General features: G+C 54.3%; 1 protein-coding gene across 3 annotated transcripts in view; it reads right to left on the bottom strand.

Annotated features, from left to right (window-relative positions):
* Positions 1-23,395, bottom strand: part of NFATC2 (nuclear factor of activated T cells 2) — a 103,216-nt gene that overhangs the window by 35,699 nt on the left and 44,122 nt on the right. For all 3 annotated transcript variants that reach the window (XM_058679318.1, XM_058679317.1, XM_058679319.1), the window contains exons 4-6: positions 19,192-19,394; positions 17,884-18,056; positions 9,156-9,296 (exon numbers count right to left, since the gene is read on the bottom strand). In XM_058679318.1, coding sequence (XP_058535301.1) covers positions 9,156-9,296; positions 17,884-18,056; positions 19,192-19,394 — 517 coding nt within the window. The remainder of the gene's footprint in view (positions 1-9,155; positions 9,297-17,883; positions 18,057-19,191; positions 19,395-23,395) is intronic.

Genomic DNA, 23,395 nt, shown 5'->3' with positions numbered 1-23,395 from the left:
TAAATGACAGTATACTCTCCTTTCCCACATGGGTAACAGTGAGAGCTGTAAGGTGCTAATCATGCCTCGTTCTCAGTTCGGGTGTTAGCCTAGGCCTGTGATCCGTACGCCAAAACCTCATGTGTCCACACACTGACACTCCTTTCTTGGTATGTACTCTATATATTTCAATCGAATGTTCAAGAAAGCACTCACATGTACAAGCTACTCTTCTTGCCACTTTCCCTCAACAGTACAGCACACCACCTGCTGCCATAACCTCACACTGAGGGCGGGACTGGAAGTAATTGGGATGGCTTAAAGTAAACAGAAGGATGTGTGTACAGGTGTGCAGGCCACATGCCAACCCTTCCCCACTTCATCTATCCAGGATCAAAACAACCACAGACTTTGGGATCTGGGGGGTGAGAGCAGGGGTGGGGTCCTGCCATCCCTCCTCCGCGGGCCCATGGGCACACAGCAGGCACCATCAGGCCAGTCTGGACCATGGCAGTGTCAGTTTCAGGGTCCTGTGCCCTGGGCCACTCCTGTGGTTCTCCTGGGGGGCTGGAAGAGGCAACACTTTCGTGGTTTCCTCCACCGCCCCGAGAGATGGGCAGAATCGCATGAGCCTTTCACTTGTCTGGGTTTCCTTTCTTTTCTTAAACAAAATCTTGGAGCAGGCAGTTGGCACAGAGGTTTAAAATGCTGCTTGGGACCCCAGCACTGCAGACCTGAGCGCCTGGTTTGAGTTCTGGCTCCTCTAACTGCACTCCAGCTTCCCGCAGAGGTGCACCTGAGGAGACGGCAGCTGACAGCCACGTCACATGGGGACCGAGTTCCGAGTTCAGCCTGACCCACCTCCTTTGTTGTGGGCAGATCTCCCTCCACCTCTGTCTCTGCATTTCAGATGAAAATTAGCATAAACCAAGGAAAAGTACAAATGAAGTCTCCCATGCTCCAGCCGGCTGTTCTCGGGGGCCACTGGTGAACCCTGCACCGGGGAGCAGCGGAGCTGGCTCAGGTTAGGTGGTCTGCCTGAATGAAGGGAGAAACGCCCATCCACCCTCCAGGGGCTGCAACCACCACTGGGTCTCAGATTCCAGGGCGAGACCCAAAGTGTCAGCTTGTGTTAGTCCGGCAGGCATGACACTGGCCAGGCCGGGCTGGGCGAGCTTGGCTCCACAGTACTGGCTCCGGGTATTTTGGACTGCTCATCCTGGCTGTTACGGCACACAACATGCCATCCTGGGAACCAGGTCTGCTGAGTCCAGCAGATTTGGGGAGTAGGACTGTCCCCTTAGGGTTCCACCAACACAGAGCCACCAGAGTGACCGTGACCTGGGGGGGGCTGGTCCTCCTCCCACTGGCCTACTGCTGCCTGGCTGCTGCCCTTCCCTCCTACCCACCAACACCTGGAGCTCGGCTCACTTACCTGGCTGCATGGCCTACTTGTATTCTTCATACTGGTCACCAGAACATGTTACCCCTGCCCCGTCCCTTGCTTTGAGAGTGAACCCAAACTCTCCCTCACGCCGCCCCTGCAGGGCCCAGCGCCAGCAGCCCCTCGGCAGGCGCCATGCTGCCCGTGCCCAGGATGTACCACTGCTTGCGTGTCTGCTTTCACTTCCTCAGCTGCTCCAGGCTCACCTCCACACCAGCACCTCGACACTGCACGGATTCTTCAACATGGAATGTTCATCCCAAGGACCACAGAGTCTTTTTCCCCTGAGGGGGATGGGGGATGAGGCTCTGCTCAAAGCCACCTCCTCTGGGAAGTCCTCTCTGACCTCTCTCTTTAGGGAGAGCCAGATTTAACCCATTAAAAACAGTAGAAATCCACTTCAATCTGGATTTCAGGAAATAGTGACGTCACCTGCACTGAGTACATGCAACCTTCTATCCTCCCCTGGGATTTTATCACAGTAAGGAAATCTCACTGTCAGATGCACGTTGAGCTGGGCATCCTATGCTCGCCATTCAGGGACTGCAAGCCCCTGGCTTGCTTCCACCCCACCTTGAATTCACTGTCTCCACAGCTTCACCCCCACCTCAAAGTGTTTGGCTCATAAACACGTGTGAGGCTGCCCACTCCTGAGGGCAGCAGCCCCCTCTGACACATGGCCCTCATGTCTGGCAGGGCACTGCATGGAGCAGTTGCTCAGCAGGGACTCAGGGATGACCACAGAAGCACCAGGCACCGTGGGCCAGGTCAGGCTGGAAGAGGCAGCTGGGGCAAGGCCAGTTTCTGCAGAAGCCAACCTCCACATCTCCACTCTCCAGGGACGACCCTGCTCAGTGCTGAACATCACCTCCACGCCGTTCCTGCCTCATGGGCAGCTGGTCACCCCGGGAAGCAGGAAGCTGGGGTTTGGGGCTCAACTGCCAAGCTTTGTCACCTCAAGCAAATCTATCCACCACACTGTGACTCAGATCCCCACATCTGTAACATGGAGGAAGGGGAGACGGTAAACAGCTCATCCAGTTCCATCAGGTGGCATCTCCAGGAGTTTGCTGTGCCCAGTTACCTCTGAGGGCAGAGCCACCTGCACTTGGCAGAGGTGCCCTTGCAGATGAGGACCAGCATGGCTCTGCCCACTGGACTCCTGTGAACACCTCCTGTGTGCCCACGCACTGTGCGCCTGATGGCTCACACACCAGCAGGGGCCAACAGTCCCGAAAAGAGAATCACCAAGCCCTCCGGCCTCTGACCAGAAACTACGCAAAGGCTGGGGGTGGACACACTCACACCCAGGTTCACCCAAAAACCTCTGTGGCTTCTCTGTGGACCCAAGTCTGCAAACAAGAGTATCTTTTCTAGCAGGCTGCAGGGCTGGCTTCAGGTCCCAGGGGAGGGGAGGGAAGGTTTTGTGTCCCGGTCAACCTCTGCGTAAGGGGTGGGCTGCAGCCCGGGGGGCAAGGAGCTGGACATGAGTCACCAAGGGCAAAGGCCGGCGGGGCCTTAGTCACAGCCCTGCCCCGCCTGGAGTCTGACATTTCCCACGGGGAAGCCCAGTCCAGAGCTTTCCAGGGCACAACCATTGTTTTTCAGGGGCTGCCACCCCGGGGCTCGAGCACAGCCAAGGAAAGCAGCAGGTGCGAGCAGGTGCGAGCAGGTGGCATCTGTTCCAAGACAATCCCGATGTCTCCAGGATACTAAACACATGGAAAAATCCTAACTTAGCCCCCAAAATAAAAGCCACTCTTGAAGCATATACATTTATATTTATTAAACCAAGCTCAAAATACCACCTTTGGGAACCTCCAAGTAACGAGGTGACAAGCCAGGACACGATGACTCGGTGGAAACCAGGGAACTCCTCCTCCGCCCACGCCTCCTTTCTAAAAAACCCATCTGCCGACAGGTGACAGGAGGCTCTGCCATGGGGCTGTGCCAAGAAAATCATCCAACAAAACAAAACAAAAATTCTCCTCAAACAATTTGAGTTTCAAAGCTGAGTAATCCCAGGCAGGCCGGAGTCCAACCTACACCCCCGCAGGACACCGAGAGCCAGGGAGCGACTTGGCCGGGGGTGCAGGGAGGCCTGCACTCAGAAGGATTTACCCGCCGAAAAATTCCAAAACCCTGTGTCATGTGGGGGAACCTTCCAGAACATTGGGTCCCGCCCAGGCGTGGCGAGTCGCCCGGTACCATGGCAACCCTGTTTCCGCTGCCACATCACTTTTATTTTTGTGTCCTTAGATTTTTTCCTGTTTTGCAATGTTTTGCTGGGACCCCCGACTCCGCCTGAGGCCTGGTGGACAGGGGCCAGGGCTCCCAGCTGAAGCCGGGAACAGCCTGGACTTCCCATGTGAACCCTGCCTGCAAGGTTACACATTTTTTACATTTCAGGGAGCCCAGGAATGGTTCTTCAGCAATGCCCAAGGAGGACAAAACAAGAAAGATTCTATTTGTTCTGTTTGCCCCCTCTGCGACGTGGGTAGAGAAACCATTTTGCAGGTGACAATCAATGATCAATGCTGGGCTTCCTGCTCTGTCCCTAACTGTGGGGTAACTTGGGGCTCCCGATTTAACCCTCAAGTCTCAGTTATCTCAACTGTGAGATGGGTGTAATAACGCCACCTGCCTCTCTGGACCACAGTGACAACTAAAGAGAAAACATGCAGGGGCCAGCATGGTAGCAGAGCAGGTAGAACCGCTGCCTGCGACGCCAGCACTGTGCGGGGGCATCAGTTCATGTCCCAGCTGCTCTGCTTCCAATGTTAGCTGCATACTAAGACGCCTGGTCCGAGTGCTTGGGCCCCTGCCACACACATGGCAGACCCAAATGAAGCTCCTGGCCTAGCCCTGGTCACTGCAGCCACCTAGGGAGTGAACCAGAGGATCAAAGATCTCTCTGTGTCCTTCCCTCTCTCTCCAAAACTCTTCCAAAATAATTTTTTAAATGAGAGGTTATATTCATCCCATCATACAAATGAGCTCCCCCGGGGTGCAAGAGGCAGGTCTGGATGCTGAGGCTACAACAGCAGCCAGGAGTCCCCGCTCTCAAAGAGTGAAGAGTTAGCCTCGGAGACCAGAAGACCCACAGACAAGATCACTACAGCAATGCTAAAGGCTACCAAGCAAACTGAGCAGGGCAAGGGGACAGAAGGGCACAGGGTGGCAAGGAAGGTGGAACTTCAGAAATGTAGATGGTCTAGGAGGGCTCCCTGGAGGAAGTGACTTTTGAGCTGAGACTTGAAAGGCAAGGAAGGGCTGGTGTTGCGGCACAGCAAACCAAGCCACTGCTTGGGATACCTACATCCTAGGTCAGAGAGCCAGTCCGAGTCCTGACTACTTTGTTTCCAATCCCGCAAAACAGCAGGGGATGGCTCAAGTGCCTAGCACCATGTGGGAGACTCCAGTGGAGCCTCTGGCCACTGGTTTCAGTCTGGCCCGGCCTTGGTTACTGTGGCCATTTGTGGGGAGCAAACCAGCAGATGGAAGATTTCTCCTTCTCTGTTGCTCTTTAAATAAATCAGAGAGCTGAAGGATGGGGGAAGCAGCACTGCAGTATGGTGAGGTAAGCCACTGGCTGTGACGTCAGCATCCCATTTGACATCCAGTTAGGGCCCTGCTGTTCCGCTTCTGCTCCAGCTTCCTGCCAATCTGCCTGAGAAAGCAGCAGCAAGTGGCCCAAGTGCGTGGCTCCCTATTATCCACATAGAGGACCTGCATGGAGCTCCGGGCTCACAGCTTCGGCTCTTGCAGCCAGTTGGGGAGTGAACCAGCAGATGGAAGACTTCCCTCTAACTCTGCCTTTCAAATAAACAAACTAAATCTTTCTTAAAAAGACAAGGAGGCATCAGTCTTGTAAACAAAAAGCAGGCTTGTGGACAGGTAAACTTTTGTGCATTTCTTGATACGCATACTATGTTTTAATAAAAAGTTCAAAAAGCAAGAGAAGGTAGGAGAAGCAACGGGCAGCAGCCACAGGGAAGGCTTAAGGCAGCCATGAGTACGGGGTGTCTGAGGACAGAAGACAGAGCCACTCACAGCCAGGGAAGCAAGGGAGAGGCAGCGGCTGGGATGCGAGCGCGGCACAGGCCAGAGCACACAGGCTCTAGAAGTTGTGAAAAGACTTAAAATAGAAATAAAAATAATAGAATAACCGTTATTATTACTGCTGCTATAAATAAGACAGCACTTTCCAAAACACGAGGCCCGGCCGGCTGGAGGAACCCTGCGCTGCCCCTCTCCTACTGTTTTTCCACTGTTCTCCAATTTGTCATCTTGCTGGAGGGGAACTGCCAAGTGCATTTTAGTCGACAGCTATAAAAAGAAAGCTGGAGTGGGCGGTGCCGATGACCCAACGTGGGCCTAAGATTAGCCCAGGAGGCTGCCACCTCTCCTTGATGGGAGAAGCAGCTGGGATTCCCCATCCTTGGAAAACATCAAGTGTTCCACCCGCCCTGCGGCTCCCTGGCCAACCACGGTGGCCATGGAGATGGGAACGGGGATGCATTTTGGAAAAAAGAAGTTGAGCAACAGGGATTCCCTCTGCTGCAGGCGGCCGGGCTGGGCAGGGTGTCCCCCAAGGTCAAAAGAGCAGCAGGGGCTCGTGCAAGGGCAAGGAGGTCCCCACCGTGGGAGCACAGGAGTGCAGGAGACCCCTCTGGGGTCCTGCTCCTAGGACTCCCCCCAACTACGGGCACCAAAACCATTCCCAAATCATTGACTGCAGAACTGGGCCCTCTTGTTGCCATGTGGCTCCCAGAAAGTTCAGGCCCCCAGGCCCAGCTAGCCGCTCACTGCTGCACCCATCAAGCTCCACAGTGTGTATTGCCACCCCCTTTCCAAGCCTCACTGTGCTACTGTCCAGAAGATAAGCCAGCACACTGAGTGCTCAGAGTGAGGCCTGGCCACTGCTCCTCACGGTCACTCTAGATGACCTTCAGTCTCTCACTTCCATGGCATCTGTTGGACTTGCCTGTCTGCACAGCCAAATCCTAGCAACAGTCAAAGCTAACATTTATGAGCCTGCTCAGTGGCAATCTGCATGCAGAGAACTGAATTTGGAGGCACTCCTCCAGCCTCCCAGCCTCCCAGCCTCCCATGAAAAGTGAACTTTAAGTATGTTTTATGGAGGGGAAGGCCTATCAGGGAGGTGAGGCAACTCAAGCTGCTGGATGGTGTGGGGCATCAGCTACAAAGTGCAGAGCAGGGATTCGAACCCTCGGGCAATAGGACTGCAGTAGGGCCAAGCAGTGATAACGCTGGGAGCCCACATCAACAAGGGTCCACCTCCAGTGCATACCAACTAGGTGCCTAGTGTGTTCTGCTCACTGATGCAATCTCTTTTCACCAAGTGGGAAAGCAAAGCCCAGGCTAGATACTGCCTGCAGAGTCCTCTGAGCCCTCCACGAAGAATTCATTGTCCACCTCGTGTGGGGGCCAGGGCAGATGAGAGTGCAAGGAGTCCACCTGCAGACAGGGCTGGGTCATAAGGAGCTAGCCCTGTGCCTCTAGCCATCAGCACCCAGTTCTCTGGAGCTGCAGCCAGCTCTGCCTCTTTTCCCCTTCAAGAGGGGCACGGGGAACATTCCTTGAAGAATGGAGGCAAGTATATGGCATTCCTTCATTCACATGTGCATCACCTGTTCATTTAGCCACTCATCCCGCAAGTGCGAGACTGAGGTCTCAGGAGGAGCGTCCAGGACACTCGACGGCTGGCTGGCTCCTGACACCCCTGAGAAGGTGGCAGGGCCCGGCTCAGGCCCTTCTCTGCAAGGTAAGTGGCCCTTGTGAGCACTGCCCTTCTCCAGCAAGGTGCTCCACATGCTTGTGGGAACACCAGCAGGCGGCCAGCGAGTGGTTTCCTGGTTTGCAGACACAGCAAAGTTGGAGAGGCTATGTCAATTCGGCCACTGCTATTCCACACCTCCCTCCTGTTCACCAACACCCTGTGATTCCCTGACTCTACGCCTGCCCAGACCAAACCAAAGCCACATCAGTACCTGGCACCAGGAGCCCCTCCAGACCCGGCTGCCCATCCAAATGCATTTCCTGGTGTTGGCCAACCTTGTCAATCTGCCTCTGCCTCCCAGAGTCTAGCAAGTTTCTAGCACACAGTGTGCCAAGAAAACAGCCCTCTTGTTTTCTCAGTCCATTTAAAACAGTCCATAGCCTTGAATCCACTGTACCGTGCACAGCCTTAGCTCTGGACAACAGCAAGGATGAACAGGATTCACCAAGGCTTACCGAGCAGCAGGCCTCACAGCCGCCCCATGAATCAACACTGTTATCATCTTCTTCCTGCAGGCAAGGCAGCCACTGTCCAGCAAGGGGACCAGCCAAAGGTCCCACACTTAGTAAGCAGTTGCGTTAGGTTTCAAACACAAGCAGCCTGACATGAAAGCCTGAGTTCTTACCCATTTGACCAAAGGAACACAGAGGTTGCTCATCCCTGAGTGGCTGGGAGCAGCCTAGTATCCAATAAACAGGGCATGGCTACATAACACACCGCAAACCCACACAACAGAATGCAATGCATGTCTTCAAAGTCAGGCTCTCAAAGAATATTCAAAACATGGATGGATGCTTGTGACACATTACTATTCACAAAATAAGACTCAAAGCAAGGGGTGCGTGGGGCCCTTAGCAGCTGGCTTAACTCTCACAGTATGAAGGCACAGGATGAAGATACCTGACCTTCTCTCCACTCCACAAGGGAGAGCCGCCTGTGCCTGAGCAGAGGAAAGGCTTAGGGTGATCTCCCACTCCCATGTTGTCCTGCTCCCCGTCCTGGAATCTCTAGCCCACAGACTAGAGGTTCTCCACCAGGGGCAGTTCGATCCGGTACCTGGAGACACTCCCAGTGATCACCACCTGGGCAGTGCCTCTGGCATCAGGTGGGAGAGGCGAGGGAGATGCTGCCTTCTGTCCAACACTGCTAGGACCCACCTGACAACAGTCCAACTCATGATGTCCAGAGCCAAGGCTGTGATTGTGGCCTTGGACTCTTCAAGCCCAGAAAGGCGAGCTGATTAGCCTGAAGTCACACAGTAAACAAGGAACAAAACCAAGGTCTTAACCCAGGATACTTAGGGTCAGGCCATTCATGCTTAACCACCATGCCAGCTGTCCTTCCTTCTTTTTTTTAAGATTTATTTTATTTTTATTGGAAAGGCAGATATACAGAGAGGGGGACAGACAGAGAGATATTCCGTCTGATGATTCACTCCCCAAGTGACTGCAACAGCCGGTGCTATCCCAATCCAAAGCCAGGATCCAGGAACTTCTTCCAGGTCTCCCACCTGGGTGCAGAGTCCCAAGGTTTTGGGCCGTCCTCAACTGCTTTCCCAGGCCACAAGCAGGGAGCTGGATGGGAAGTGGAGCTGCCAGGTTTAGAACTGGTGCCCATATGGGATTCCAGCGCGTTCAAGGCGAGGACTTTAGCCACTAGGCCGCGCCGCCGGGCCCAGTTGTCCTTCCTTCTTGACAAAAGTTGAGGGGGAAGAAAAAGCCTAGGATCCACCGAGACAACCAAGTCAGTTAAGACACTGTTTATACAATGGTCAACTGTGTGGCCACGGTCATTACTGAAGAAACAATGAGCCAAAAGATCTGGTTATAAAACTCTGCACACTAGGATCTACTGCTGGGGACAAGAAACACATGGTCACTCTGGTACAACTCCAGAGGACAAGCAGAAAGTTACTCAGAAGCTACTGACCTGTGGTCTTCTCGGTGAACACAACTTTGGACTCGGCGGTGAAGTTCTGTCCGGTGAGGATCATCTGCTGGCCACCGTATACCAGGCAGCTGTCAATGTCCTGTCTCTCCACCATGGGCAATTCGTGGGCAGATCGCTGGGCTGAGGGCAAGAGAGGAAGGTGCTGGGATAAACAGGCCATCTGGCTTTGCCCATACCACCTGCTGCCAAGGCAGCTGAGGAGCCACCACCCCAAGGACATGCACTCCGTTCCCATCAGAGCACTCCCAGTAACATGGGCTCCTTTTAATAACACATCTTATTTTCATCCATCAAGGAACAAGTGCCTATTCCCATTGCAGAGGGTTTGTTTTTATAGAGAGAGACTGGCAGCTCTGTAATACTTCCTGTAAGTGTGTCTGCATACAGTGTCAGCCAAAACACGAGGCACCATGCCTACTAACCTTAAGACCTGCTCCTAGAAGTGTCTGCACACACCTGCGACCTGAACATGGTCTTTAGGACAGCGACAATGGCCACTTCCCTAGGTTCATTTCTAGAACTCACTTCTGGAACAATCGCCTTGTCTCTGAAACACTCAGCACTCTCCACCCCCCGGAGGGCCTGTACTTCTGAGTTTCTTCTCCCAGCTACCCACACGGCTCTCACTTCCTTACTGCCAGCCCCTCCACCTCCCACGCACAGAGACAACGATGGGACCAGCTCCCTGTCTGTCTCCCCAGTCGCTGTCGTGTCTGGACTGGTTTCTCTTCTGTCATCCCTCCTACCACATGCACTCAGAGCACAGCCCCAGCAGCAAGGGCTTGCTTTGTGCCCTGCCTGCTCTAGGCCTCATGCTGGGCATCAGTGCCTAGGACGTTGCAGGATAATCACAGGAGTGAACCAGAGTGGGAAGGTGGGGAGGATGGGCCCTGAAGATATATCTGTCAACAGGCACTCAATCTCTTCATCTGGACCTACGACAAATGAGACGTAAGGGCAGGGCCGAATGCTCACAGCACCCTTCACAGGAAGGAAGTATTAAAATCACACTTGAGAGAAAAGCAAAACAAGACAAATCTGACTACCACTAGGCCAAGGGCATGCGGTCAGGGTCAAGCAGCCCGCGGGAAACAGGAGACCCTCGCTCTCCAGGAGCCTTCCCAGATGGGGCAGGTGTGGCACAGGCCCCAGCCCCACTTCCTTGGGCCCCACCTCTGGGGAGGTGTGGCCTGGAGTCTGGGCTGCCCAGGCTGAGTCAGTCTGAGCTCTTTGGCCCACCTCCCAGAAAACCGGGCTGCTGGCCAGCTCCCTTCACGCCAGGGGCCTACTGCCCCCCCTATCCAGGAGCTGAGGCAGCAGCCACAGGAGGCCCTGTCCTATCCCTTCACTTTAGGCCTGCCCAGGATCCGGGTGGCCTCAGCAGCCTTCTGCAGCTGCCTTGGAGTGTTGCTGCCACGTTGACAAAGCAGCAATGCGTGTGGCGACACTTCAGGAATCTGCTGTGCACCAGCCAGAGGTCAGGAGACCCTTCACCAGCACACTGCCACCAAGCAGCCCCCTCCCCCAGCACTCTTCGGCCACAAAGAGCCGTCCATCCACGCCATCCAAGTCCAGACTGACAAGGCTGCCTGCAGCAGCGGCTGATGGCTCCCACATGGGTCGGCGGGCAGGATCAGGGTTTGGGATGGCATCCTGGCAGCATTGTCACAAATGGAAATTTACTGGCTGTGAAAACGGCAGCTGCAGGTCCAAGCTTTTCTGATCATTCTTTGATGAAGCTACAGCCATTGGGCTGGTAGTCCTAAGTGGGTACAGAGGCAGAAAGAGCCAGGCCTCCCACTTTACAGGTGGAAAGCTCGAGTCATCACTATGGAGCAAGCCAGCCAAGGGCATGTAGTCAGCAGGGCCAGGGACCAGAGCAGCCATGAGTTCCCAGAACAGGCCAGGCGGCTGCTCTGTGAATCACCACTCGTTGCGTTGGGCTCCTTTGCAAACCTGGGAGTCAGCCCTGGTTAGCCTGGCACTGCCCGCACCTCACTCGAAGGGCAACTTGTTGCCCATGAAAGTTTAAAGACACCGAGACCAGTGAGACCAAGGCCACAGTCGGGATTCCTGCTGACCTTTCTCCAACCCTGCTCTTTGTGCATGGATGAGGGAGGAGCTGGTCAGGAATGCACAGTCCCAGGCCCAGCCCAGCCCACTCTAATGGCCAGCCAACCACCTGGGAAGCTGGGAGGGAGCTCAAACAGAGCAGAGCCTCAGGCTCTGAAGCCAGGGAGGGGATCTTCTTGGCCTGGCCACCACAGACTCCATGCAGCAAGCACTGTCCTGTGTCACTTCGGAGAGGGAGGGTTCCACTCAGCAGGGGACAGTGCCCAGTTATGGCCACAACATTTATGGCCCGGCACAGCCGTGTGGCCTCTGGAGATGGGACTGTCCATCCATCCAATCATGGATGGGAAGGTGGCTACAGGGGCTGTGAGTGCAGTGGTCTGTGCACAGGGACCTCAGCATGGGTTGTTTTTCACAAATCTCAGTTGACTGTCACGTATGTGTACTGTCACTACAGGGTGGTGGGGAGCCCTGGAGGACACCTCGAAGGGCAGCTTGGGCTCCGGGGTGAGGAAGCCATGGTTTTCACACCTTCCTGCTATGTGGTCTGAGTCACAGCACCAGACCTCATGGGTGGGCTTCCAACCATACAGGAATTCCCATCTAGAAGTACAGGGCCTTGGTGAAAAGGCAGATCAGGCCACACCCACTGTGACCCCTTGTCTCAGGCCACTCACACTCGAGCGACCCTTCACCTGCGTCTTGTCCTTCTCACTTCCCTTCTTCCATTATCCAGGCTTTGCATGCTTAGCAGCCCCTGCCCTGTGCTAGCTGCTGCACTAAGGGAGTTTTAAGTAACAAGTCCCACCAGGTCAGCCTCCCTCCTGGAACCAAGAGCTTCCCCTTTTTACTTGGGGGTCAAACCCAAAGTCCCCAGTGGGGTCTGCAAACCCCCTTGCCCCCGTTGTTGCATAGTCCCCTACAGCTACCTTCTGCCCCCTGAAGGCCCCAAGCTGGTCTCTGCCCTCTGCACATGCTGCACTGGCTCTTGGCCCCCAAGGCCAACCACTTGGGCGCAGGTTGAACTGCTGTCTCTGCAGAGGGACCCGTCCTGACCAGCATGACATGACAGGTGCTGCTGCGCACAAGGGAAGCCCGAGGAGGGCGAAGGGCCTTGGCACGTGCAGAGCAGCACATGCGAGCCACACAGTCAGTGCACCCCCAGTGCTCCCTGCAGATCAGGGTGTTCTCACAGCAACAGTGCATAGCCACACCTCCCTCCCAAGCCTCCCTGGGACAGGAAAGCAGGGCAGAGGAGGCAGAGGGGGAAGAGACTTGACATAGGAGGAGGCACATGGCAGAGCCGGCTCTCCAAGGAGCACCAATGGCTCTCGGCCTGCCTCACCCTCCCCCAGAGTCTCAGGCCTGAGCACCATCACAGCCAGGAGCTGCAGACGGACGCCAACCCCAAAGATGAGCCCCTGATGGATCAGCCTGCAGTGTGCCAGACTCGGATACTCACAAAAGGCATCGCTCATCAAACTGCTGCTGGGAGAGATACTCCCTGTGTCAGCAGGCCCTGGGCCCTGCAGCAAGGCCGGGTGAGGGACCACTACAGCTCCCAAAGTCAAGAACAGACCCCTCGTTGTGGAAAACATGCAGCCTACAGGCACACTAAGAGGAGCTCAAAGTCACAGGAGACCCCATCTTGGGCTCACTGTTAGAGCTGGCATGCCAAGTGCTCAGAAGGCCAACTTCAAGTGCCAAGTGATGGGGCGACACCTGCCCACATTCTGGTCAGACACAAATGACCATGAGTGTGCCTCTACAGCAACACACATGCACCTGTGACTCCACGGGGCCACTGTTGGACTCCTGACCCAAGCGAAATCAAAGCTGCGTGCCACAGCCACACAGGACAACACTAGCTAGCCCAGTGCTAAGTAGCAGATGAGTCACACAGCCGCAAGAACAGCTGTCACAAACAATGGGCTGACCCCACAGAGTACACGGTGTACAACTCTGTCCCGCCACATCCAAGGGCACAGCAAGCATCAATGGCGATCGCAATCAGGACAATGGCTGCCTCTGTGTGAGGGACAGGGAGCAGGTGCAAGAGGGAACCTTTGGTGTGGACACGCGATTGTCCAAACTCACTGAACCACACACTGACAACCTGCAGTCTGCTGTATCCTCGTTACATTTCAGTGAAAACATGCAGGGCGGGGACAGAGAGCAGGTGAGAAAATCCATTTTCCAGGCCACCCTCCATATTCACCCCACACCCCTGCAAATGGAGTGAAATGGCTTTTTGCATCTTGTGTTCCGTGGGACAGGGTGGGACATGACCATAGCCCAAGGCAGTTTCTGGGCTGCTGGGCACAGCAGGGACAGCTGCAGGGCAAGACAAAACCACAGGCCTCAGGCGGAGCTGCAGCAAGTCTCAAATTCTGGAATGCTCTTCAAGGACAAGAGCCTTCTCTGCCTCATAGCTGCCTTCTCCTCCACACCTGATGGTAAGGACATGCCCGCTTCTTTCTCTCATGTACATTTCCCTATGAGCCAGGCCCTGGCAAACAGCAAACGGCCGGCCGTTTGAGAACGGAGATCTGCCTCCGGATGGAGGCTTCACCCACCGGCGCCTTGGGTAAGCATTCAGCAGTAATGGGAGGCTGGAGGAGAGGAGGACCCCACATCTGTCACTGGGGACCTCTACAAAGTGCCTGGGCCACAGGCGAGCCAAACCCCATCAGCGGCTCCTCTCAGGAGTGGGTCCCAGGCAACAGTGTTTCTCAGCCAAGTCCCCATGTGTTTCTACCCCGCCACACAGCCACATAAACGGCCTGTGGCCTGGGTGGAGGGGACAGTGAGGACCTAAGGTGTGGGCGGCCAGGCAGCCAGTAGCAGCGTGGAGCAAGTAGGTGGAGGGGCTGCTGGCCCCCTTGCCCACCTTACCTCAGAGGGGGCTGCCATCACAGATAGAAAGACAAACAGGGAGGCCTCTTGAATCGGAGAGGGGGACCCTAAATGGAACGAGCATGTGGTACAGCAAAGGACACACAGACTGAGAAGGCAGCTACAAGAAGAGATGCCACAGAGAGGCCAGGACAGCAGTACCCTCAGAGCCACCAGCGGGGACCCATGTTTCCAGGACCACTATAGCCCCACTCTCTGCTTTCATCACCAGCACCCTTTGCTGGTCTGCAATTTAGAGCACACAGGGAAGCAGGAGCTGGCGTGGAAGGCCAGAGCTGTGAGAAACCCCGGGCTGAGCACTTGAGCACCCAGCTGAAGCAGGTGACAAGGCCGCGCAGGAGCTGCATTGGAGGAATGATCAGTGGACAGGCAGAGCTAGGCCGCCAGCAGCTGCCTCAAGCCTTGCTGGGAAGGTGGGTCTGCCGCCTCAAGACCTCTGCCCTGTTCCCAGGATCTCCGTCAGGGTTGGAAGGGGTACGGGTGGTACCTGGAGGGTGACACCTGCACCCACCCTCACTGGGACTAACGGAACAGTGGAGAGCAGGGCCTCCTGGGCAGTGGGCTCAGGGTGGGAGCCATGTGGGGAGCCCAGCCCATCGGTGCTGTGAGCCTGGAGCCTGAATATCCAATGTGGACAGACACATGAGGTTTTTCCTACCAGCATCTATAATCTGCCCTGGATTCCCAGGACGAGGAGGAAATGACACCTCCACAGTGAGCAAGGCAGCAGGGGGAAGGAACCAGCTCGTTCAGCTTCTCCTTATCCACTCTGGCAATTCAACAATAAATATTTATGTTACAATCCTGTGTCAATGCATGGAGTTGATGAAGCACCGAGAAATATTTACTGGTCATCTCAGTGTAGCTTACACAGTAAGCTAAGGAGTCAAAAAATATTTGTGAAGGAGGCAGGCATCGTGGTGGCACAGTGGGTAAAGCCACTACCTACAAGGCTGGCATCCCATACAGACACCAGCTGATCCCAGCTGCTCCACTTCCGATCCAGCTCCCTGCGACTGTTCCTGGGAAAAGCGGCGCAAGGACGACCCTTGTGTTTGGGTCCCTGCTACTCACTCACAAACACAGAAGAAGCTCCTGGCTTCAGCCTGGCCCATCCCTGGCTGTCACAGCCATCAGGGGAGTCAATCAGCAGGTGGAAAATCTCTTTCTCACTCTGCTTTTCAAGGAAATGTTGATCTTTGTAAAAATAAAGACTGTGCAGCAACTAGACACTGATCTAGGAAAGGAAGGAAGGAAGAACGTGGAAACAGCAGAAGGGTCAGCTGGGCGGGAAGGTGGCAGCTTAGCCTGCCATCCCAAGGCAGGTGGTGCAGCGGAAACCTCGGGGGTTGCCTGGAACCGGAAAGCTGCAGCCTCCAGCCCCCTTCCCGCCAAGCACAAGCTGCTGAATCATTTTACCAAAGCCTCAGTTGCCTTTTCTATCAGACAAGGTGGGGGGGGGGGGGAGTCATCCCAATGCTTTCTAAAGCAAACATGATTTCCCACCTTTGCAATGCCCCCTCAGAGCTAACAGGAGGCCTGTGGTTCAGCGAAGACAACACAAGGAATCCCAGGAGAAAGGACGGGGACTCCACCAGGGCCCCCTCTTCCCTACCCGGTCCAAAGCAGAGCTCCAGCCTGGGGAATGAGTCACTGGCCAAAAAGGGTGGGGGGAGTGCCAGATCTGCTCAAGACCCCACCCTCAAGATCACTGAGGAAGAGCTGAGCTCTCTTCCAAGGACAGCATGAAGCACTAAGCCAAAGCAGGGCGGCTGGACCAGTGGCCAAGGACAGCACGCAGGGGAATGTGATGCCCGCCAAGCTGCAGCTTAGCAGGGACAGGGGAATTCCAGCAACTGTGAGGCGCTGTGATCTGCTGCACCCACTAGGCACTTCTCTCTGCTGCCAGCTACCTAGACATGGTGCTAGAGCATCCTACAAAGGTTCAAGTGCAGGAGGCGTGGTCCCCAGGGGCGGCAGAACCTTGAAGAGGTGGGGTTAGTGCACGCAGCCATCCACCTGGGGCTGGATTCAGGCTGGTGCTGCAAAAGAGTCAGTCGGCCAAGACAGAGCCAGACTGATACCCAGATGTGGCTTCCTGTCCTGCCCCCACGGACTTCTGCTGGATGCAGCCCTGGGCCCCCAGCAGAGGTTGAACAAATGGGGTTGACAAATCTTAGGCTTCTGGAATCCAAAACTGTGGGCTCAGTGGCTCCTCTAGGCATAAAGGACACAGCCTGGGCCATTTGGGGAGAAAGCAACGGAAGGTCACAGAAGCGCTCGCGCTCTCTCTCTCTCTCTCTCTCTCACACACACACACACACATATGCTGGAATGAGTCAGACCTTTGGCTTATTTCCAAAGACCAACCAACTGTAACCCAACTCAAAGAAGGGAGAGCCCCCTTGCCTGCAGGTGCCTCAGCCAAACCTCCAACATGACCAGCCCTGCTCCCTTCCCATGCTCTTCTTCAGTTACACTTATCTGTAAATTCTTGGTGCATCCTTAAAAGTCAGCAGAGTTGGCCACACCAGGTCTAAATACTGATTGGAGCAGAGTCACAGCAACTAATGCAGGTGGGGAATGAGCCCTCCTCATCTTCAAACTGCACCCTTCAATACCAGACACCCCACCCATTTCTCTCCTTCCCATCACTCCCTGGCCCCTCAGGAAGGTAACAGTTACAGCAAAATGTCCAGTAAAACACAACACAACAACAAAACAAAACAAAACAAAAAACAAAAAAACACAAACACCATTTACCCTGGAACATGGTAACCACACAAAGCATCCAGAGATAAAAGAGAGACTCCTCCCCAAAGACCATATGGTTTTTGTTTCTGGATCCACACTTCTTGATGCTTCCTACCGTCTACACTCAGCCTCCTCATGTCTCATTACAGACACTCACAGCAAACGGAGTCAGGGGTGCGGAGGCATGAGCACAGCTCAGCGGCTTCTCAAACCTGCTGGGACGTAGCCAGGCTTCTCGCAGGACCTCTCTCAAGGGCCTGACACAGCTGCTTTCCCCTGGACCCTAAGAACCCTCTGCAACCTCAGAGGTCTTTCTTCTCAGATGGCAACCTGGGCGAGCACAGAGAAAATGGTCCACTCCCCCGCAGGTGGCCAGCTGAGTCAACACAGCCCCTGATGCCTGAGCTTGGTAAACCTGCAGGTGTGTGCGCTGAAGCCCTGTCCCTTTCAGCTGTGGGTACCACTCACTCCACTTCTCGCACCGACGACCTTGTCTGTCAAATAGGCACTGTGATAACAGCAGTGCCTGGAGCTGCAGTGAATACTCCCCAAGCTAATACTATACCCGGAACACTTAGCTTAGCAACTGGCAGGCTCCAAAGCCCAAAAAACCAGAACCACTGGGGACCACTGCCCTTCTTACTGATTGAGCAGAAAAGGAGAAGACAAAGGGGGGCCAAGGTAAAATGAACATACCCCAACAGGAGAACTGTATTTGTGCAGTTCAAATCTAAACAGAGCTACAGGCTATATATTAGCTGTAGGACTGTGCTTTTTTCCAATTCCCCGAAGGGCCACAAAACACTCCACAGTAGCAAAGATCCTTCATCAAACTGACCCTCGGGCCAACTCTACCCCTGGGGGCCCTGCACACAGGCACCCTGGGTCCCTTGTCCTGCTCCGTGTGAAAGCCTACACGCAGGACGCTGCGCACAGGTGGAGCCCAGCCCGCAGCCTGACTTACAGCACTCAATGGGGTTGGACGCCGTCTGCAAGGACACGATCCTGCCGCTCGCCTCAGGGATGTGCACTCGGAACACCAGCCTCACCCGCGTATTCTTCCTGCCGATGTCCGTCTCGCCTTTTCGCAGCTCGATGTCTGCATTTCGGAGCTTCAGGATCCCCGCACAGTCGATGCTGCAGGAAGACAACAACCTGTTTCTAAGAGAGCCCCCTCAGCGAGCTGGATAAGTCCACCACAGGCCTGCTTTGGGCTGCTGGCAGCTCTGGGGGCATCTCACAGTGCACCACGGTGGAGTAGCAGTGCTTTCCAAGTCTCCCCTTTCGGGAGACATTTCACATCCTCAACAAACCTACTCTCAAAACAGCCGCTGCCCTCACACCTGAAAATCCCCCGAGGGTGCTCCAGGGGGAAGGGCCATGAATCAACCTGGCTGGGGAGGGGTACAGGCTGGCTCAGAAGCCATGTGGCAGATGCGTTTGCTGCAGGGTTTAAAAGAAAAGTGGCCCTGAGGGCTCCTGCTGGGTCACCACGGGTGCTCAGGGACAAAACCAAGAAGGTCCAGCAGGAGAGGGAGGAAGCAAAGGTGAGGACTGGGAAACCCATGTGCATGGGGCTCAGCAGTTCTCTGTGCATTCTCTTGTTATCTTGCACTTTTATTTTCTCATAAAAAGGCATTTTCAATCCCAAAACATGTGTGTATTATATCCTAAATGTTAACCAGTCATATTAGCTTTCTGAGCACGACCATTCTAGTTACTAGATGATTTAAGTTTTTTTTTAATGAAACAAAATTCAAAGCAACAAAACTCAACAATTTTTGAGTGCTTTTCCTCTTCAGATGCATGAAAATATCTGCATCTAAAACTTTCCAAATAGGGGCCAGCAGAGTGGCATAACCTTTGCCAAAGGTACAGCCAGTAAAGCCTTTGCCTAGAAAGCCAGCATCCCATGAGGGTGCCTGCAGGAGTCCTGGCTGCTCCACTTCTGATCCAGCTTCCTGCCTAGGGAAAGCAGCAGAAAACGGCAAAAGTGCTTGGGCCCCTGCCATCCAAGTGGAAAACCTGGAAGAAGCTCCGGGTTCCTGGTTTCCACTAGCACAGCCCCAGCCATTGTAGCCATCTGGGGAGTGCACTGACATGGAAGATCTGTATTTCCGCAACCCTGCCTTTCAAATATTCTATTTAAAAAAAAAAAAACAAAAATTTTTCAAATAGAAACTTCTAGAACAGAGATCCCAAAGGGCATTTACTAGTTGGGAGCCCCAGCAAGCAGACTGTCCTTTCCCCGCCCACCGAGCTCAGCCCTTACGTTGCCCTCATGTTGTTCTTTGGCTCCAAGGGGATTTCCAGGACTTTGGTATTGCCCGCGATCTTCTCGTAGCTGGTGGTTGTGACGGTCTTGCCCGTGATCCGGTGCACCTGGTAGAAGGCGTGCGGCTTCAGGATGCGCTCATCCGCTGTCCCGATGAAGATCTGCAGCCCCAGGGGCTTGTTTTCCATGTAGCCGTGGAGCTGAGGGGAGAAAACAGAACTGTTCACATGCTGGGCGTGTGGCTCCAGTCCAGCAGATACACAGAGCCAGGAAGCTCACAGGCAGCAGCAAGGGCAGCAACTGCCACCCAGGCTGGAAGTACCCGTGATGTCCAGCCAAGGAGGACTGCTTGGATAAGCCACCGGGATCCACGCTCAAATGGATTATCAAGCGGCCATGGGAAAGAATGTGCTTACAGGAAAACAGCCAGAAACTATGGGGATACGAAGCAAGCCGAAAGGGTACCCTCAGAGCTCTTGGCAGCAGCTGCCCAGAAAGACAGGAAGTAAGGGGTTCTGCTTCTTACAGAACAGCAACCCAGTTAAGGAAAGCCTGACTTTAAAATCTAAGAAATCAAAGAGCAACGACAACACCATCATCTGAGTCATGGGGCAATTGAAGACTGGAAGAAAATGTGGGTAACATCTCAAGAGGACCAAGGTGAACCAAGCAGAGGAAGGCATGTCTCCAGGCGAATAAAGGAAAGATACAAAACCCTGGCCACCGCATTCAGAACCAAGGCTTCCTCCCAGGGGCTCCTCCTCCAGGCCAAACTGATACAGTGTTTACTTCCTTCCACCTGACTGCCCTACAACTCAGCAGTCAAGACAGGAACTTGTGTCTGTTTCACATGTCACACAGTGTCTAGCACCTAGAATAACGCCTGCCATGTGGTAGGCACTTGGGGATAGCATTTGCTCAATAAATGAATGAATAAAGCTATCCAACAGAAACATAGGCAACATATTTGAACAGGAAATTCAAATAAAAATTAAAGATCAGTGCCAGAGAAAAGATGTTCAGTTTGAACTGTCGACAAAGGCGAATTTGAACAGCTAGGAGACACCAGTAAGATAGGCACACATTATGATAGAGGGCTGACCCAGAGAGCCCTAGAACCCGCTGCTGAAAGAGAAAGCAGTGTGTAGGAAACGATGGACAACAAGATGCAGCAAATGGAACAAGGCAGAATGCTTTTCATCCATCCACTCACGCACGTGTAGATGTAATAGGGAGAAGCTATGGGAGGAGGCACTCCAAACTGATCCCCATAGCGATCATCTCCGTGTGCGAAGGGGGGAGCTCCAGAAGGAGCCTGGGGCTGGAAGGGGAGGGGCAGTTTGGAAGTCAAAGGGGACAGCAGTTTTGCAAATTATGTTTCAGAACACAGGGCTTCTTGGGAACTTGGGGTACCACTGCTTGAGGTACGGAAAGTGCCTGGGATCAAGTCCCACCTCTGCTCCCAGTCCAGCTTCCAACCAGTACAACTCAGAGGCAGCAGACAGTGGCTCAAGGACATGGGTCCCTGCCACCCTCATGGGAGACCCAGATGGAGCTCCAGGCTCCTGGCTTCAGCCTGGCCCAGCCCTGGCTGTTACAACATTGGGAGAGTGAACCAGTGGACAGAAAAGAGCACTTTTCTCTCTGTGTCTCTTCCTGTCACTTTGCCTTCCAAATAAATTTTTTTAAATTAAAAAATAAGAGCATTCATTTATATAGTCTTGTCACTCTCCACTGGCAACTCCCAGCAAGTCATCCTCGCACACCCCAATACTTCTGTGCCTCCATTCCTCTCTCTGCAGGTGGAGGGAAGCCGTGAGCAGTGAGAACTCACCAAGATCTCCCCATCTCTGAAGCATGACCTCAGCAGGCTCTCCTGCCACACTGGGTCTAGAATGGCACTGTCTCATGCAGGAGCCAACAGACACAGATCAAAAGTCAAGGAAAGTAGAAAACACAGTTTCTCCCTTGCATTAGCTAAGGGCTACACCAATACAGAACACATGCATGGTCAGGCCGGTACTGCTCTAGAAAGAGGGAACCTTCTGTCCCCACCAAGAGAAGGGCCAGGCTGGGGGTGGAGCCGGCAACAGCATTTCATCACCAGGCTGACACCCACAACATTCGCCCAAGTTTCTGATACACACCCAGGAGACAGTCAGAGACAGAAGAACTGGTACTGCTTGCACTGACAAGAACCAAAAGGAGAAAGGGATTTTCTTGTTGGTGCTTCTGTTTTACATTGGGACCTGAGATAAGAGTATTTCCTCCTCTCCTCTCCAGGGTGTGTCAGGAGGTGGTAAACATGGGCTTGGGGAGCACAGACAGAGCAGGCAGGGGGAGTCTGAGCCCGCACCAAAGCTGCTTCCTTCTCCACGGTAACACCCCGGCAAGTGGCCACATCCCCACAGTTCCCCCTGGATCCCACCACTGCTCTCGTCTCTCCAACTCAGAGTAAGCATCACCTCTCACTGCAGTGCCCACCCACCTGCCTGGTCTTCCACAGAGCAGCTCAGAGATTGCTTAAAGATGCAAATCAGATCCGGACACCCCCTTGCTTACAACCCTCCAAAGACTTCCTGGAGCCTTAGATGAAGATCTGAACTGATTGCTGTGGTCCAGAAGCCTAGCCTCTCTTCTCCCTCCCACTGATAAGGCTCCGCCCACACCAGCTCCCCTCCGATTCCCAGAACACACCAATCCTTTTCTAACCTCAGGGCCTTTCCATCCTGCCTGCAAACCTCTGGCCCCAGGATATTCACTTCTCAGTGTCCATTTGTTTTGTTATTTACAGGCCTGGAGTGCTGTACCTTGCACCTGCCACTCAGCCTTTGCAAGACCCAGTGGCTAGACTTTCAGGCGTTTTATGAGCCTGTGGACACTTGGGTCACTTTGGTATGTACATTTCCAGCCCTGGTGGGGATACTGATGCCACAGAAATTGGCAAACACTATCAATGCAGCTCCTCCACACTGGACATTAAACATTCATAAGCACATCATTGGCCTCACTGCTCCATCACCACCTGAAATCTCCTTATTGGCTTAGTTGCTTAGTACCACCCCCACCTACACACATTCCCACAACAGTAGGAGCCGCGTGTACCTGTTCAGCGACCATCACTTTAATCAACAACATTGCAGCAGCAACAGGGCACACCGCCCTGCTGCAAAAGCTGCAGTCGACACATCACAGTGATGCTATGCAGGACAGGCCTCTTCCTCCCACTTCACAGATGAGGAAACTGAGGGTTGCTAAGCTTGGGCAACTTACCCCACATGGGGCTCAGCAAGGACATGAACCAACCCTGACTCAGGCTCCCCCAGCCCGCCCCCATAACCACCCCACTCCCCTCACCTTCAGTGTCTACAGAACTTACAGGCCGTCAAAGCAACTCGAGCAAGTACCGAGTTCTAAGAGCACAGCCAGAACCAACTGAAATGGCTCCTCCTCTAGAGAAAAGCCTGCTCCTTTGGGAAAGTCTGGGATGGCCCTCTGCATTCAAGGGCGTCCCTTGCTTGCACTGGCCTCATCTGTGTGGTGAACGGTCTCCAAGAGCACCCTCCTTGGGAAGAAGTACGCACGCACCCGGCAAGATGATGCAACATGCACCCCAGAGGTCTCCTGACAGAACAGACTGGCAGAGCAATGAACCAATGGGAAAGATAAAGAAAGTGAAAACCCCACAGAGCCCGGGCCAGAGCGCCGGCTTTTACTGTGGTTTGGCCAAACAGCCTGACTGGACGTGGTAAGGAGGCTCGCTCTGGGGCAGTCCTGCTGGCCAGCTCTCCAGCGGCCTGGGAAGAATGCATAGCTACCAGCAGTCTCTCCAGAGGTGGAGGGCCCAGGGTCCTGCAGGGCTGGCTTGACAAGATGACCCAGGTTGCCCTGAAGGTCCATGCTCATCCCCACTGCAGGAAGAATCCAGGCGTGACCTGCCCAGGCTTTTCCAAAGTGGCAGTCCCCTAGGTGCCTGTCTGTGGGCACAGCCAAGCCTGGGTGCCATGTAGGAGCCTCTGCTTCCTGCAGCGGACAGAACCACTGTGTGCTGCTTGGTACAGTTCCCCTAGGCAGTGGACAAGGTTCCAGGGGGGGGTTTAGATGGCAGCAGACAGAGGTACCCATGGTATGCCCAGGGTCGGGAGCCCAATGCAGCTCCTGGGAAAAGCCGTCCTGTCACAGGGAGCCCTGCAGGCAATAG

Source organism: Ochotona princeps, chromosome 22, assembly GCF_030435755.1.
Source record: "Ochotona princeps isolate mOchPri1 chromosome 22, mOchPri1.hap1, whole genome shotgun sequence".
NCBI classification, from domain to species: Eukaryota; Metazoa; Chordata; class Mammalia; order Lagomorpha; family Ochotonidae; genus Ochotona; species Ochotona princeps.
The sequence above is the reverse complement of the archived record's forward strand: the minus strand, read 5'-3'. Positions and strand labels throughout refer to the sequence as shown.